Genomic DNA, 19,339 nt, shown 5'->3' on the forward strand with positions numbered 1-19,339 from the left:
ATAAAAAACAATATTGATAAACAAGTATTTTATTTCAAAACCATGCAATTCTGCCTGTAAAGTATTTAAACAAAACAGGAATTCCTGCATTATTTTCTCCTCATTGAGCATTTATCACCAAAGCGAATATTAATCAATAAATGACTTATTCTCATGGTCAATACAAGTTAATGTTGCATATCGGGGAGTTAAATTGTACATGTCAAATGACTCATCATTAAATTGTTGTATTTGCTATTAATTGAGACGTTAAACAAATTGAAAATTTGACTCTCATCTTTGTGTTTTCAAGTGATAGATTTGTGAGCGATTTGTTTTTAAATAAATCTTATTATCTAATGAGAACGTAAATCTGATAGTATATAAGTTGTATTCAAGTGAAGAAAAAGCACAACTATTGTTAAGAGCAAGAGTAGCCCGTTATTTGTATATCTTTTTAGATATAGTATTGGTAAGTTTTATATCTTTCTAGAAAGGGTGGTCGCTTTTATTGCCTTAATGTTGATTTCCGCAAAACATTTGATAAAATTAAGCATTCTAAGCTGTTTGAAGCTCTAGAAAGAAAATGTTTACATGGTAATTTCTTAATAAATATTACAATCTATGTATCTTGTGTCAAATTATCAAATAGAACATCAGGTTACTTCCCTTGTAATATTGGTACCAGACAAGGGGACAAAACAAGTTATACAATTTTGTCATTATCTATTGAAGTATTATCCCTCATGTTGAGACAAAATTGTCATACCGATATTTTTTATAACAAATGAAATCCCTGACATACTATGTCTTTTGTTTGCAATTGTGCCGAAACTTCTTCAAAGTTACAACAGCAAATAAATATTGTTGAACAATTATATAATAATACTGGTATGGATGTTAATCTTGATAAGACTGAAATTGTTGTTTTCCGAAATGGTGGTCCCCTTAGAAGGTATGAAAAATGGTTTTATGGAGACTACGCTATAAATACCGCTTCACATTATAAGTACATGGGATTATTATTTACTCCAAAATTATCTTGGAATAAGGCACATGAAAAATGAGCTTGTCAAGCTCAAAGAGCACTTAATGTTATACACCATTTTCAGAAACCATTTTAAGGATTTTTGCAAGAAGGTTCAAACCAAGTTTTATGTTACGGTTCCGAAGTATGGGGATATCAATATAGTTCCAAAATTGAATCTATACATCAATTTTGTAGAAAACTTTTATATGTACGTCATACTACAAATACATGTATGGTGTTAGGAGAATGTGGACGTCTACTTATATGCATTACGTATAACACAAATTGTATATGTTACTGGTTTAAGTTACTACAAATGCCTCACGGATACCCAAAATAATGCTACTTAATGTTATATGCTCTTGACAATGCAGAAATTGCTGGGCAACAAATGTTAAATTTCTTTTATTCAAATACTGATTTGGATATGCATGGATATCACAAACTGTTTGTAATTGTTAAGAAACAGATTGATAGATTGTTCTACTCAGAACTAGAGATAGGCAGACATTTAAATATTTCATACAATGATCGTTTATGTACTTTTTGCTTAGAAAGGAACATTAGATGTATAGACTGTGAATATCATGCATTTTTCCATTGTTATAGATATACCGATATTAGAAATTTATATCTATTTAGCTGGTATAATTCTGGAACAAGTGTGGAAAACTTCTATAATTTATTATCAACTTGTAATGATGAAACTCTTCGAAAATTATCTACATATATTTATCATCTTATGGAATGCATTAAAAGTAAATAGACAATGTCATAAATACTGCTGTTATATTGAAGTTTATAGACAATGTCATAAATACTGCTATTATATTGATGTTGAATAGACAATGTCATAGGTATTACTATTATATTGAAGTTAGTAGAAAATATCATAAATAGAGGATGTTGAGTGAGTGTTACTTCAGTACTGAATTCATTGCACGAGTTGAATAGAATTATATTATGCGAGCCTCTGGCAAGCATAATATTATTTTGTTCAACGAGTTCGGTGAATTCAGTAATGAACTTACATGAATTTAATTATCTATTTATTGCATACCCAAAATGAAGACCGTTTAAAGTGGAAAGTGTCGTTTACGTTGACGCGCCTGTGGTGTAATGCTAACATTTAGCTATGTTTGTATAACGGTAATGACGTCACGTCGAAATATATGCACGGCCGTGCGGTGCGGTGCCATTTTTGCAGAGTCGCAAAGTGGGCACGGGTGTGTGATAAATACTGCTATTATATTGTTAGTAGACAATGTCATAATACTGTTATTATATTGCAGTTAATGGACAATGTCATAGATACTGCTATTTTATTGAAGTTAATGGACAATGTCATAGATTCTGCTATTTTATTGAAGTTATTAAACAATGTCATAAATACTTCTATTTTATTGAAGTTATTAGACAATGTCATGAATACTGCTGTTATATTGAAGTTAGTTGATAATGTCATAAATACTGCTTTTATATTAAAGTTAATAAAGACAGTGCCATGGATGCTTTTATAATGTTGAAGTTAATAGGCAATTTCATAAATACTGCTATTATATTGATGTAAAAAGACAATGTCATAAATACTGCTATTGTTTTAAAATTAAAAGACAATGTCATAAATACTGCTATTATATTGCCCTAAAAAGACAATGTCATAAATACTGCTATTGTAATGAAGTTAATAGAGAATGTCATAATTGTACAAAAATCGCCCTTACAAAACTGTGCGCAGTAAACTTCGTGATTTCAACATTAGCGGAAAATTGTATAATTTGTTGAATAATTTAATTTCTAGTTAAACTAGAACTGCCACTGTCGTGTCGTGAATACCCCCGCATACCACTTTGTTAGAATCAACAGTGGCCATCTAGAGCTCAAAGACAACCTCCTTGCAAATCCTGAGGTTACTAAGCCAGTGCATTGCTAAATTATCTACGAGGGTTGTCCAAAAAATTCGTGCACTGCAGTTGTTGTCGTGTGAGTTATTGATAGAAAAACATGAATTATATATCACTTGAAGGGGAGATATATCTTAAATTAGAAAACAAAAGGAAAAAAACATGTAACCGGCATGTCCTGAAAACCAATCGTCATACAGTTACCTTGATAACGTAATACCGGCGCACGACAAAAAATTGGGTTAGTTCATTACTTTGATGCATCACGGTATTCTTTAAACACTACATATTAACGTTAAAATTCAGAGAAAAGTGTGTGTACGTATCCCTAAAGTCACTAGAAAATATAGAGTCATTTCCCCTTTTATAACAGTCGTAAACAAACATTTGTGAGTGGTCGCCAATACTGTAATTACTTGAAAATGTCAGTCGCTAAACGTCTGGAAATACGGACGATTATTAAATTTGGTACAAATATTGGTAAAACACCAACAGATACCTACAAAGAACTTAAAAGGGCAAGCGGGACAGGTTCAGTGTCACGAAGGCTGGTTTTTAAATGGCACAAACGCTCTGTGGAAGAGAAAGAGAGTCGGTAGACGATGACAACCGGTCAGGCAGACGTCCGTCCGTAATTCCGGCGCATGTGACGAGGGTTATCCAATATATTCCTGCACTGGTGGAATATGTTACATGTACGTTGCTTAAGAACAATAAAAACTACACAATACTTTGCATCAATCATTCCTCTATTGACAGTAAAACAACATAAAAAGCAAATACCACTTTACAAGCAACAAACAATTAATTCAATGAACTAACCCAATTTTTTGTCGTGCGCCAGTATTACGTTACTAAGGTAATCCAATGACCATTCTTTTACACGACACGCCGGTTACTTGACTTTTTCTTTTATTTTCTTATTTGATTTCTTTTTCAAGTGATATATGATTTATTTGTTTTTATTAATAACTCTCTCGACAATAATTGCAGTGCACGAATTTTTTGACCACCCTCGTATTCTACATGTTTCAAATGTAAAAATGTCAAATTCAGTACACTACAGACAATCATTCTTAAGCCTTTGAGCAGACAAGCTTATTATAGTAAAATCCCTGTGACCTTGATCTTGGACACAGTCACCTAAAAGTCAACAGGAGTCATCTACTAGTCATAAACAATCTAAGCACCAAATATGAAGACTGTTGACCAAAGCATTCTTAAGAAATTGAGCGGACAAGCTTCAAGCTTTTTCTAGTCAAGGTCCCTGTGACCTTGACCTTTGACCAAGTGACTTCAAAATCAATAGAGGTCATCTAATGGTCAAGATCAACCTCCATGCCAAATATGAAGACTGTGAGTCAAAGGATTCTTAAGTTATTGGGCGGACAAACTTGTTTAAGTCAAAGTCTCTGTCACCTTGACCTTTGACCTAGTGACATCAAAATCAATGGGGGTCATCTACTTACCATGACTATCCTCCATGCCAAATATGAAGACTATGGGTCAAAGGAATCTTAAGTTATTGGGCGGACACGTTTTTTTAGTCAAGGCCCCTTTGACCTTTACCTTTAATCCAGTGACCTAAAAAAAAATGGTGTCATCAATTAATCATGGCAGACCTCCATGCCAAATATGAAGACTGCAGGTCAAAGGAATGAATCTTAGGTTATTGGGCGGACAAGTTTTTTGAAGTCAAGGCCACTTTTACCTTGACCTTTGACCTGGTGACTTCAAAATCTAAATGAATAATCTACGTATCATAACCAATCTAAATACTAAATATCAAGACTGTAGGTCAAAGGAATCTTAAGTTATTGGGCGGACAAGCTTTTTGAAGTCAACGCCCCTGTGACCTTGACCTTTGACCCGTTGACATAAAAATCTAAAGGTGTCATCTACTTATCATAACCAATGTAAATATCAAATATCAAGACTCTGGGTCAAAGAAATCTTAAGTTATTGGGCGGACAGCTTTATGAAGTCAATGCCCTTGTGGCTTTGACCTTTAATCCAGTGACCCCAAAATCAATAGGGATCATTTACTATTCATGACCAATCTAAATGCCAAATATGCCAAGTTATTGGACAAGGAAAAACCGCCGGACGGCCGGACGGGAGACGGCCGAAAGTACAAGCTGATTCTAGTATTACCTCATTACAACTTCGTTGTGCGGGATAATAATTGTAGAAATTCTTACTTTCCCGCCATTTGAATAATCATAAAATCTTCCACAGCTGCATGCTTCTTTTTAAAGAAATAAACATGTTATATCAGGGGTCTATTGCAAATCATAGTAGCCGAGGAATTCAGGTGTTTCCCTGCTCCTCCCAGTAGTTAGATAATATTTCGGTACTCAATGTTATCGGCAAGGACAAAAACTAGGGTTGATCGGTATTTGTCTATAATCACGTGAGTTAAAATCGATAGATAAATCTTTTAATGTAGTTTCTACTTGTATTTAATGAGATAAGATAGACGACAAAAGGACCTGACGTTTTTATTAATATACACATAGAATTTGATGATTCTTTAGGAATACTGCGTATTTGCGCCGTTTTTTGTTGTTGCTTTTTTGTTTTGGTTTGTTTAATTGTTTGTTTGATTTATTTTTTGTATTTTCTTCGTACAGAAAATATGATAATAACCAAAACATGAATGCAACATAGAAAATGCAATAAGGAGATGAATATTCAGTATAAGGAGATAGAAGAAATTTAAAAAAGTAAGTAACTTTGTTTTACCTGCTCATTTGGGATAATCTGCATTATCTATTTGTATTTGTCAAGCTTTGCAATTGTTTAAACTTTCTTGTTTGTTTAAGAAATATATTTAAATAAAACAGCTGCAAAAAGATAATTTATATATATATTTGTATCTTTTGATAGGCGTGTAATCTTTATATCACGTCTCTAGAAACATTCTACTTTATGGTTTGAATTAAAGGTTGAAGACTTTCTGTCAAAACAAAAACAACAACAATAATCTTTATTTGTAAATAAACTCTCAAAAAAGTCACATACAAGCGTTCATGATACATGTATATACATAAGTAAATTACTAATTAAGATGGCGTGAGTGCACGTATTGTTTTTATTCTATTATTACATGTAATAGTAAACATTCAATATAATTTCACTGAATGTGGATAATCACAACATACAGGATCTTTAATAAACAAAAACGTCGTTTGCTTATTTTAGAGAAATAATAGTAAGAAATAATTAATTAATGTATATAATAAATAATACTTCCGATAAATACGAATGTTGAAACATATTCATCAACTGAAAAATATGTTAATTTGATAAAATACTTGGCCGACGAAAAAACAAATTTCAATGGAAGACTTCACAAGTATATTGGAATTGTCTTCAAATATTAAACTAAATTATTTACAATTATGAGACAGCTTTTATCCTTAAAGGATTTGTAAATACATATCTAAAATTGTGTAGGCCATGTACAAAACCTATAAGAAAGGAAAAAAAACTTGTCACATAATTGCACATTACTACGGTCAATAATCAATTAAAAGACAATGTCAAAGATACTTATTCGAGATACGAATTAGGGTAAATGCTGGATCGAAAGGTTCCTGAATAATTCAAATCAATTCTTGTGCCTTTTTACTAAAAATTCCCACTCGACCGATAAAGATTACGTTTTATTAAGCGTGATAAAAAATCTTACAGATAAGCTCATTTAATATATAATACATGATCTGAATCGGTAACACCAAGGCGGCGAACCCGAAATAGCTGCTGTAAATTATGGCGTTTTATGATGAGCTTACGTTATTATTATCAAAACTGTTTTGAAGCAATACAATATAACACTAACTCTAAGTGTTCCTGTGTCTTTCAATTTGCTTGGTCGCTTTAGAATTTTTAAAACAGTATCATATATTGTGCATTATAATTCCTAATTTAGTCATAAGGACGATAGACAATTGTCAAACTAGGGCCAGTCATTCGGCATACATACAAGTATTTTTATGTAAGAGTCGTGCATTTTATCATCCTGTCATACATTTCATATTAATTAAATGTCTTTAAGTTTTATCTGTTTAAGTACCGCTAGGAAACGAAAAGTTATTTATATCGACATATTTGCAACACGAAGCATTTAAAACATGGGTGTTATGTACATATTGAGCAATAGTTGGCATTAGCTTTTAGGATTTTTATTTCGTTCCAGCATGAAGTATCTAAGTTTAGAAATATGAATTAATAGATATGTTTTTATAAACTTCAGTTAAGAAGAAATGTATTGGGATATTGCACAGGTTTAAGTGCGTAAATGGTATATTCTTTTAATTATAAATATTTATGTGCAAAAACAAAACTAAAAGGAACATTGCCATATTTTCTTAAATAAATATGTTAATGAGACTACTCTTTTTATCTTTTTACTAAATGAAACAGCTTGTCGATATGAACAGGGCAAATGCTACCACAAATTATCATGTATAATGCTTCCGCAAAAATCAATGTTGAAATCTATTTACAAAATTTTATGATATAAGATTTTATCTAAATAATATCTGAACGTAATAAATTTATCTAAGGACCACTCAACATGTGTCGCGTTTCCGAATAAAAAAGCACGCACTGACATCAAATGCGAACATACATGTTATATGAGATTTTTTTTTTACAATTTGTTTTATTTACATATGCTCTATACAAGTCATTTCTTGAGATATTTCATGCCGATAATTCATATAGTCTACGGATAAAGTCGTTTTAGAATTTACGCGTTATAAAAAGAGGCATTATATAACGACGTTGCCGTTTTTGACGGGTTTATAATGACAGGTTGCAAAATTACGATAATCATGTTAAATGTTTGACAATCTTTATCAATTTTTTTGCACTTGTCTATAAGTTATATTCACGTTCTATACATCTTTTAGGATTGCGTAAAAAAAGATATTATGCAAGAGAAAATGCCAAAATTCTTTTCTATATAGTTTGCAAAATAATATTTTAAGATATTTTTTTACAAACATGTTTGAAAAATAAATTTACTATCATGCCATTGTGCTACTTTCAATTTAGTTACATGGGCTTTATTTTTGCAAGTAACAACACGATCTGTATAACATGATATCTAAGAACAACGTTAAAATGACTTTAAATGTCAGATGTACAGAGGTCATGCGAGGCTAGAAAAATCATACATCAGATTCCCAGAAATTCCCAGAAATATTGGGTGTTTTATTCGTTCAGTCTTTAGTATTTCTGATGGAAGGTATAATGATTGCATTGTGTAGGTAAAGTTTGGAAGTAATATAGATTTTATGACGGAGTCGTCAATAAATTATCAGTTTTCTTATCTTCCATAAATAAATTATTTTTTTTACAGTTGTCGATTGAATTGTTCGCATTTCTTTCTATTGCTGGAAAATACGACCAAAGTCTTCACTTGTTCGTTCCATGTTATGTAAGTTAATTTTATATTCGCATATTTATTCTCTTATCTAACGAATTCTATCTTATAGTTGAAAAAGCAGAATGTTTTGCGAAAGTCAATAGTTTTAGTTATGCATTTTGTTCGTCGGTTATTTTTTTCTTCTTTAAATTAAAAGTTTCACTTTTGATTTTTATTCAAATTCCGTTTATGGCAATATTCTCTGGAATCGACCTCTGCAAAATGATAAAAAACAATAAAGACTTGAGGTAAGGTAGGAACAAATAAGTCGTGTACTTTTCAAAATTCCAATTTATATAAAAATATGTCAAGAGATGCGATTATGATTTGCCGAAAACAATAATTATTGAATTTAGTTAAAGCACATATAGTATTCTTTGAATCTGACAAAAAATAGAAATATCATGTTTAATCAAAGTTCGCAAATGGCACTACTTGGTTTAAAATATTTTGTTCCAAGTTCTTTGAAGTGATGACATACAATAAGAAAGTGAAGTTCATTCTAAACTTGTCACATAGTGCATGATTTACATATTTGCTCTCTATGAGTGTTATCACATCTACCAGTAGATAAAGCAATTCTGTATTTGCTTTCTTGGACAAAAACTAAATATTTATCTACTTTAAACATGTTTGAATATGTTGCATGCATGTAATCTTGGTGAATAACAAGTATAAAATAAAAGATAAAAACAAAATAAAAGAAAAATGTGCTAGCGTGTCAAGAACCACTAGTCAGTGACAAAAGCATGGTCTGAAACGGTAATTTCTGGCGTTTTATGTTGAGCTTACATTATTATTATCATTATTATTATTATTATTATTATTATTATTATTATTATTATTATTATTATCAAAATTGAATAGAAGCAATGGAATATAACACTTGCTTTTAGCATTTCTTGTGTTTTCAATTTGCTTGTTCACTTTAGAAATAACGTTTAAAACAGTTTCTTAGTTCGTATATTAACATTCGTAATACTATAAACCAATTTTAAACTAGGACCAGTCATTCGACATTCATACCGCTATGTTTATGTCAGAGTCGTAAATTTTATCATCCTGTCATGTATTTCATAAGTGATTGATATTTTTTTAATGTTTTCTGTTTAAGAATCGTTAAAAATAAAAAAGTCATTGGTACCCATTGCACTACAATGCATTTAAAACATGAGTGTTGTGTACATATTGAGCAATAGTTGGCATTAGTGTTAAGGATTTTTTATTTCGTTTCAACATAGAGAGTATAAATTAAGAAATATGAATAGATATGTTATAATAAACTTCAGATAAGAAAAATTGTTTTGGGATTTTGTAGAGATATAAATGGTATATATTTTTTCAATTATACATGTTTATGTAAAAACACCCAGGAAAGAAAGAACATTGCCATGTAATCGTAAATAAATATGTTAATGATACTATTTATTTTTTATCAAATAAAGCAACTTTTCGATATGAACAGGGTGAATACTACAACAAATTATCTTGTATAGAAGAAAAAGGTAAACACTTCGGCACAAATCAATGTTAAAATCTATTTACAAAATTTATGTTATAAGGTTATCTTAAAGATATCTACACGTTATAAATTTATCTAAGGACCACGCAACATGTTTCACGTTTCCGAACATCAAATGTGATTATACATCTTATCTGAGATTTTTTTTTCTGTACGATTTTATTTTCATATGCTCTATACAAGCCAAGACTTGTAAACAAAATCTTGAAATATTTTATTGCCGATAATCCATGTAGTCTACGGATAAAGTCGTTTTAGAATTTATGCATTAGTGCACTCCCTAATTTTTGAGTTATTTCCCTTTGTTAATTTTCATACTTTAGTTTTGTCCGGGCCATTTCTCCTAATGTATAAAAGCCATGGACTTGAAACTTCATAGCATGATACATCTCATTAAGAAGGAATGCAGTGCACAAGATCCGGTACTCTGCATCTCTTATTTTTTGAGCTATTGACCTTTTTTAATTTTCATACTTCAATTTTGTCCTGGCCATTTCTCATAAATTATAAAAGCTATTGACTTGAAACTTCATAGGATGATAGATCTTATTGATAAGACGTGAAGTGCACAGAAACTGCTGCTCTGCATTTTTTATTTTTTGAGTTATTGCCCTTTGTTAATTTTCATATTTCATTTTTGGCCTGGCCATTTCTCCTAAACTATATTGTTCACAGGGCGACACATCCGACTCGCGGAGTTTTAGGGTTTTTTTTGCAATCTGTTTACACAATCTGTGAAATATGGAAACTAAAGTACAACGTTTAAATGACTTCAAATGTCAGTGATATGGAGGTCATTCGGGGCTTGAAAAGTCATACATCAGATTCCCAGAAATATTCTGTATCTTATTCGTTAAGTTGTCAGTATTTCTGCCGGAAAGTATAATGAGTGCATTAAGTAGGAAAAGTTTGGAAGTAATAGAGACTTTATGACAGTGGGTCGGTCATAAATAGTAAGTGTTCTTTTCTTTTGTGAATTAATTGAGTTCTTAAAGATTTCAATTTCGATTTCGAACATATATTGATTGCATACTTTTCTATTGATGAAAAAAGACGGCTAAAACCTACACTTTCCGCTATATTTTATGTTATTAAATGTTATATTTGTATATTCATTTCTTAATCTAACGTTTCTGTCATCTGCAAATTAAGTTGAAGAACAAATTGGTTTCTGACAGTTGCAATAGTTTTCCATTTTGTTCGCCACATTCATCGATAGGCTGTACACGTGAGCATTTTTGGTACTGTTTGATTCTGTTATTCACATAGTTTCGTTTTAGTTTTAACATTTTATTTGTTCAAGTAATATATTGGATCTACGCGAACTGCTGAATTCTTCGTAAAATAGTGGGAGTCTTCTTTTTAAGCACGTTAATTAGTTTCTGTGCTGTAAAGCGTTTTTTTAAAAATAAATACTTCTTTCTTAAATCTTTTTTATTATTATTTCCCAAATTGTTCTTTGGTCAATGTCATGATATTTAAAGTCATCTTGAAAAGAATATATTCATTACCTTCTTAAAGAGAAATTTTCAGTCTCCATTTACATGGACCACGATGTTTGGAATATTTACTTAAAGACTGGTATCTAAGTGCACATTGTATATTATTTATACATGTCTAATATCTAAGCTGAAGATAAGATGTGACGATTTATTTCAATAAGCCAAACATTGAATGTGCCAAAAGATCATTCGCTCACACTTTTTTTGGATCGCAGTGGATCTCTTGCAATGCGTGACTCTGTTATCTATTTAAAGCATCAACGTTGACATGTTTATTTACCTTAAATAAAGTTAAGTTACCCGAAATGCTTAAGATATAAATATCAACGCGATATTAGAACTTTTATATCAAGTTTATTTTATACTTGTGAAATAACTAAAAATAATTTTCTAACCATTTTAGTTAAATAATCATATGCATTTATTCTCTTCAGAACAAAACTAAAATAAAACGCAAGTTAACCCACGTTATGTGGCTTGTTACTCATCATACACCAAGGGGTATTTTTAAGTTTATAATTGTCTTAATTTTGAAAGGTTTGCAAGGATCATCGAGGATTGAAAATCCACCAGACGAAGAGCGGCTGTCAGTCACATGAAAATCATTAAATATCTGCTCAGGTTCCCAAACACAGTATAAGAAGTCTCTTAGCTCCTGTATTTTCAATTCCCGGCAGCAGGTCGACGGCGGAGGTAATTCAGTCTGTAGTTGATATCTTGAGTTTGCAGGACATAATTCACATTATTTTCCCTAAAGAGCAAGATAATGATGTACCAGAGGTAGAAGAGGACCTATATTTGGGTAAAGTTAAGCCAAAGTCCACTGAGATAGTCTAAGCAACAGAAGATAACATTGAAGATCTATTTACCTTCCCTGAGTCATGACAAACATCACCAATTGCAGGAAGTAATGGTATGACACACGAACAAACCGATGAAAGGAAACTTCTAGTGACAGAAAATTGAAGATTGATTGGCAAAGATCTGACAATTTGCTGACATCAAAGTGTATGGAGCTAGCTAACGAGATTTATACCGGACCAGAAGTCTATGAACCTGGCATATATAATGCCATGATTGCCAACAATAAGGAAACCTCTCGATACCTTATAATTTTCTATTTTAGATACTAACGTCACTGACGTGTTATAAGAATGTCAATGCACGCTGTTAAGAAGAATGTTAAATAACAATGACATGATGCACTTTTTAATTTTTTTCCGCGTAGCGGAAAGGGGATCATAGGAATGGTCGTCCGTCTGTCGGTCCGTAACACTTTAGAAAACGAGTATATCATCTTGTCTGTACAGACAGGAGGAATTCAAGGAATTTTCCCGTTGCGTCGGGCACACTAGCGCGCTCACACACAATTGCTAATCGCTCCCGAGGCGATAATTAACAAAAAAAAAAACTAATAGGGTTTGACCTTGCGAATGTTCACGGCTTTATATCCCACCAGGGAAATCACGGTGTTTGTTAGTGAGGGAGGGGAAAGAAATAGACAAATTTCTAGCTAACTATACATAGACGAGTCAGAACTCCCCGGGAAGTACAAAGCATGTATTTTCCAGCACGATCTACTAGCTAGACTTATATGGCTATTGATGGTTAACGAAATCCCTTGTCGAGAAGCTAGAGAAGTCAGTTAGCAAGCATCAAAAAAGATGGCTAGGCCTCCCACCATCATTCACCAGTTAAGATTTATAATACCACTCATTAGAGCTAGAGATGTCATTCAACTAACTGGTCAAAAAGTATAAAGTTTATAAGACACGTCTGCTGCTTACACGAAGGGACTCTCATGAGAAAATTAGTGGTACAGGCATAGAAGTTAGAAGTGTGAGGAAATGGTGAGTGATGCAGGCAGTAGAACAAGCTGAAAGTAGTTCAAAGCTCCAGGATATGGTAGGAACAACACACATGGGTAGGGAAGGACTAGGTACCGGGTACAAACAATCATGGAGAGAGTGTGACAAAGTGGAGAGAAGACCGATGGTTCAGACAGAACTAAGGATGGCAGAATATAAACAAAAAATCATCTAAATCAGTTTAACTTGGATCACAGGAGAACTAGATGAAGTGGAACTTACCAGAAAGGAAGTTAACCTTGCAGGAACAATGGCAATATTAACCACTTTTCTAAGTTTCCTCCATAGATCTATTCGACTTACTACATTCTCCAACAAATCAATTGTGCAAGTTGTCAGCAGGTCCCAGCTGTCCTCTTTGCGGGAATGTAGAATCATTACGCCATTATCATGTCATCATGTAATACTGCATTCCCAGGGACGATACAAATGGTGTCACGACCAAGTTCTTCATTAAATGGCAGACATCCTTGAGAACAAAAGGAAGAAAGACAGACCGTTAAACCAGACAGGAACATATATTTTATCAACCTCGTTTAAGAAGGGAGGAAAAAGTATGCAAAATCAACAAGTACTGTCATTTTACGTACGTCCAAGAATTACATAGATCTTGGGAAGAATCTAAAGACCCCAAAAGAAGTGACTCACACATCATTCCGGCCAGACATAGGTTTGTGGTCAAGGTCTCCGAAGTTTGTTGTAATGGTTGAACTCACTGTCCCTTGGGAAGAGATAGTAAAACAAAAAGGGAAAATACCAAGACTTGGCAGATACTTGTAGATAAAGAGGATGGAAGACATGAGTGTTACTAGTAGGAGTTGAGTGCATAGGCTTTCCATTACAGTCAGTTTGTAAAATGCTGGGAGCAGTGTGCATTAAAGTAGGAGCCCGAAAAACAGCAGCACATGCTCATGGCAATAGTGCAGAGAGAGAGAGCGTCCAGTTGGCTCTGGCTAAAATGCAATGAACCAACCTGGCAGCAATCGTAGACGAGGTTGTACCTGAACAACACTATCTGCCCTCTAGAACATGTTCTGAGATAAGCGGTGAAACATCCAGTGACAGATGGGTACTCGGCTGGTGACGTCTACCTTCAACAGTATATATATGTATTTTCACATCATCTCATAAGCGGTCATTGTCGAATTAAGTAAAATGCAGCGAAACATAAGATTTTATTGAACATTAGTTGTTGTACAATTAATTATAGAATGGAATGTAAAATATTCAAATATACTACATATTTGAAATCTGAAATACCAAATGTATATGTTGTTGTTGTTGTTGTTGTTATTCATTTTCTTACTTTATATGTTGTTTATGTTACTTCATTTATTGTTTATTTTACTTTATATGCTGTTTATTTTACTTTATATATTGTTTATTTTACTTTATATGTTGTTAATTTTAATACTTTATAAGTGTTTTTTTACTTTATTTGCTGTCTTCCTTCCTTTATTTGCTGCTTATTTTACATTATCTTTATCTTTATCACTTTTTTCACTTTTACCAGGTGGCTGGCAACTACAAATGGTTTATAGATTTACAAGACGAACTAAATAAAGAAGTTAAAAAATGGAGGATTCATCATACGTAATCTACGAAAGACTGGTAGGTTAATTTCAACTTCATGAATTCATAAATTTAACTTCCTGAATTCACGTTCTGAACATGCGGAATTCACGAATTCATGATTTCAAGTTCAGGAATTCTTGATTCAATCTTCACGAATTCAATTTCGTGAATTCATGATTTCAACTTTAGAATTCAACTTCATTAAAACACGATTTCAACTTCTCAAATTCACGATTTCAACTTCACTAATTAACGATTTCAATTTCATAAAGTTGAAACCGTGAGTTTGTAAAGTTGATATCGTTACTAGTAATTCATAAAGTTGAAATCGTGATTCATGAAGTTGAAATCGTGAATTCATGAAGTTGAAATCGGGAATTCGTCAAGTTGAATTCGTCAATTCATGAAGGTGAAATGGCCCGACCGAGCTTTCCTTGTAATCGTAATATTATGTTTTTAAAATGTACACAAATTACCCAACATAATACGACATTTGAAAAACAACTTCAGGTCGAATGCTACATGTTTAAGCACATTGAATTATTCAGATAAGCTAATATCACAAATATTTGTTAATATCTATGAAATATTTGCTATACAATATTTTGCATTAATTGTATCATAAGTTGCCAGTGTCAAATGGTACCTTGTCAAATAAAGTTGTAAGTCTTGTTAACGAGATATTCATTTTAAAACTTATTTTAAAAATATTTATTCATTAAAGACCTATTTATGTCTCAGAAATGTTTTTCTTTTGATTTCTCGAAAGCTTTTTTAATTTGGTGTAATCCTAAACTATTCAAAATTACTCGATGGCCAATAACCAAAATAACTAATTAGTATTTTGTATAGAAGTCCAAATACTACTTTGTTAATATTTTAATTTTGTTTATGACAAATCATTTTATTTTTATTGCCACTTCTTTCTTACAACAAGCATCTATTATTTCTGTAAAATAATTTCTTCGACATTACAAAATAGAAGTTTGCCCTTTTTAAAGAAGAACAAATTTATTTGTTACAGAATAAAAGCGATTTAACAAGAGGGCACGAATACTATCTCAGTAATTTATTATTTTTGGAACAAGCTTCGCCCATTGCATTGAAGGCCATTTTGAAAAGGGAAGTCGATAAATGTGGAACAGATATTGCTACTTTGTTAAATGAAAATAAAAACTCATTCAAAACCAAGTTCGAAACGGAATATCTTCAGCTGTTTCAAAATGATATGCTCAATACAGATTTTGATTTCTGGGACACTCTGCAACTTTGTGCTGCTATATTCGTCTTATTTGAATCTGATTTAGCTGATCCAGAAGTTGAAGCCATCCAATGTATATATGAAAATAGAAAAGATATTGAAAATTACGCAGAAGTTGCCTCTCTAACATACACTACCTACAAGGAGAAACAACATACATTGCGAGAGCAATTACTCGAGTTGATAAAGCTCATAAACGACAAAGAAAAGCTTGATTGTAAACGCATGATGTTTTCATTTGAACCAAAATCAATGAACTTAAGCGAAAAACTAATAGGAAATCTAAAACAGACAAAGGATGTCAAAACCCATCTTCAAATTGCAATCGAAGGAAATGTTGTAACAAAGATCGAAACCATAAGTGACGAAAACGATCCAATTCTGCTGAAAAATGGTGTGTATACGTTGTAAAATAAATGTGAAGTCGGTCATAACATTGCCTTTGGTTCCAACACATTAAATTATTTTCAGCTCTTATTAAAAATATCAATTACCTTCATTCAATGTGATAATATAAATTAGACGCGCATTTAATGCCCCATTTATACACACTCAGTGAATATGGATGTGCATATATAAAAAATTTGTAATTATCATTACCACTTTTGCTGAACAAACAGAAGGTATATGTTATTTTACAAAAATCTTCAAATTTCCTCAATTTCTTTCTTTTTGGTGACAATGACAGCATTTTATCTAAATGTTCACAGTTTTAAACCGAAGTTGGTATTTCGGCTAGTTTTCCGGAAAGTTTTTAAATTAATCTTTTCTTTTTGTTGTTCCTTGGATATTTGATGTTGTCTTTGTAAAAGACTTGAATTAATAATTTTCACAAGAATGAAGTATTTGCAAAACATTTATCCGGTCATCACATCGTAATGAAAATTAATGGTATAATAGTTGATAATTTGATAAAGCAGTTATAACGATTCTTTTACTATTTAATTAAATTATTTATTAAAACGTTCTGAATATTTCAGACAACATTTTCATTGAAGACCTTAAGAACAAAAAGGTCTTCATCAATGATTCGGCTGTTTTAATCTGTAAACTTAACTCCGCAGCGAGTGAGACTGTTGTTTGGAAGAAGGATTGCAAGCCGGTCGAAATGACAGACAATATCGTGTTCATGGAAAACCATTGCACCCATTGTTTAGCGATAGCACACGCATCATTGGAAGATACGGGCATATATGCCTGTGTATGTGGAAAAATTTCAACATCAGCTAATCTTACTGTTATAGGTACATGTACTAAGTATTATTAATAAATGTTCTTGTCTAATTGTTCTATAAGTATACTTACAGTTACAAATGTTCCTGTAGCAAAGTAAGTATTCAAAGCGTGTTGCTTTCTTAAAAAAACACACAATTGATATAATAGATCATGCCCCAAAAGACAATATTGGTCCAACTCCAGGATTCACTAATTTTATTGACTTCTTCAAAAATCTTATTTGAGTCTTATCGTGTAAAATTACCATACTTAGAGCTTAGATATTCGGCATAAAGCATCTGTTAAGGACCTCTAAAAACTTATATCATGCTTAAATCATGATCCTTGGGTCAATACATGGATGTCCTGGAGTCACTTTAAAATAATAATAAAGAAAAGAGATATAAGCCTTATTGTGTGAAACTACAATGTGAACCGTTAAGATATTTTGCATGTAGCGTAACCGTGCGAACTTCTACAAAACTGATATTAGTTATGCCCCTGAGGTCAAGATTATATAGACTTATTTACGAAATCACTATAAAGTTTTATTGTGTTAAACTACGAAGCCCAAAGCTAAGATATTTGGCATGTTTAATAAATTTGTCGATTTCCAAAAGTTCAAATTATCATGACCTGCAGGTCAAAATTGATCCTAAGACTATGGGGGAGGAAACGCATCTTATCGTTTTATTGATACCTGCTGTGCCTCTTATTTTGCATATAACATTGCATGGTAGACCTCATTTAAAGTCATCTCGTGTAAAATTAGCCACCACCTTGGAGGCCATGTAGTATCATAAGGATAATTTAGATAAAATGTTTTAAGTTTCTTTATTAGATATTTTCCCTAATTTAATTACTTGAACAAATTTATTGCCTTAAAGGGCTGGAATATTATAATTGCAGCTAACGATTATCCCTGCTTGTTCATAAGAGGCGATTTAATCGGTTCAAATTACTGGAGTCAATGCATATCATACACAAAACAGGTGACGTGTTTTTAGCCCTTTGTGCAACACCCGAGGAAAGCAAAATTATCTTTCCTTTTCGTCGCCATAACATAAATTGTGCCTGCTTTAAAAAACCAACAAAAAAAATCTTCGAGGGAAAAAGCTTTATAAATTAAAATTTATCTAATTATTTTTCCATATTTATAAAAAGGAAAATTGAGGGGGTTTTTGTTTTGCCTGCCAGTAAAAATTACGGGGAAAAAAAATTGCTTTAGATTTGGGGTGAACATCTGACAAAAACCTTGGAGAACGGGGAAAAAAATAAAATGTCCAGAATTGAATTACAAAAAAAGGAACCCCCCGTGAAATGAATGAAAATTCCCGGGAGGGTGTTTTTTGATTTGGAGGTTACCCAAACCCTGATGTACAAGGTCATTTAAAATTATGTAAAATTTTAAAATTGTTTTAAAATAAAATAGTTATTTTTTTTTTTTTGTCAATAATTTTTAGTAAGATTGACAATTTGAAATTTTTGACCCTGTGGGTTTTGTAAAATTTCAGTTTTCAACGATTTTTTTAATTTAGATTTTTTTTTTTTTTATAACTCGATTTTTTTTCTTTTTTTGCAATACCCAAATGATAAGAAATTTTTATAAATTTTCTTAAATTTTTAATTAGGGAAACAACGTTATCACAAAAAACAATTCGAGGTTGTTCCAAAAATTGGGGTAAGGTTTCTAGCAAAAATATTTAAAATGGGGTTTAGAAAATTTTCCGACAAGTGTCAGAAAAACCCCATGATTTCTGTCAATCTTTAAGGCACATTAAAACTTGTACAAAAGGAAAATCTTTTTTCCCCCAAAACGACCCGGGTCCACACCCAAAAAAAACAAAAAAAGCTTTTTTTTAAAAAAAAAACAGAATCTGGAAAGATTGTCCAAAAAGGATTTGTGGGAAAATTTTATGAGCTTGTTTTTTATCATCGTTCCGAGATCCATTATTGGCAAAACACCGATGATCTACAAAAAATGGAGCAGTGATCCTTGGAATGTTGCTACATGCTTTGTATATTCTGGCTACAGAAACAAGAAAT

The 19,339-nt window shown here is 32.0% G+C and overlaps 1 protein-coding gene across 1 annotated transcript; it reads left to right on the forward strand.

Annotated features, from left to right (window-relative positions):
* Positions 1 to 5,187: 5,187 nt before the first annotated feature.
* LOC132753003 (uncharacterized) lies at positions 5,188 to 17,322 on the forward strand (the record flags this gene model as incomplete). The annotated part of the gene is made up of 4 exons (XM_060743414.1): positions 5,188 to 5,639; positions 14,756 to 14,853; positions 15,842 to 16,472; positions 17,059 to 17,322. Coding segments are annotated over exons 2-4 (931 nt in total), but the record flags the coding sequence as incomplete, so codon positions are not given.
* Positions 17,323 to 19,339: the final 2,017 nt, after the last annotated feature.

The sequence above is a fragment of the Ruditapes philippinarum genome, unplaced genomic scaffold, assembly GCF_026571515.1.
Source record: "Ruditapes philippinarum isolate M1 unplaced genomic scaffold, ASM2657151v2 ctg9312_1_1_1_1, whole genome shotgun sequence".
In the NCBI taxonomy this organism is placed as follows: Eukaryota; Metazoa; Mollusca; class Bivalvia; order Venerida; family Veneridae; genus Ruditapes; species Ruditapes philippinarum.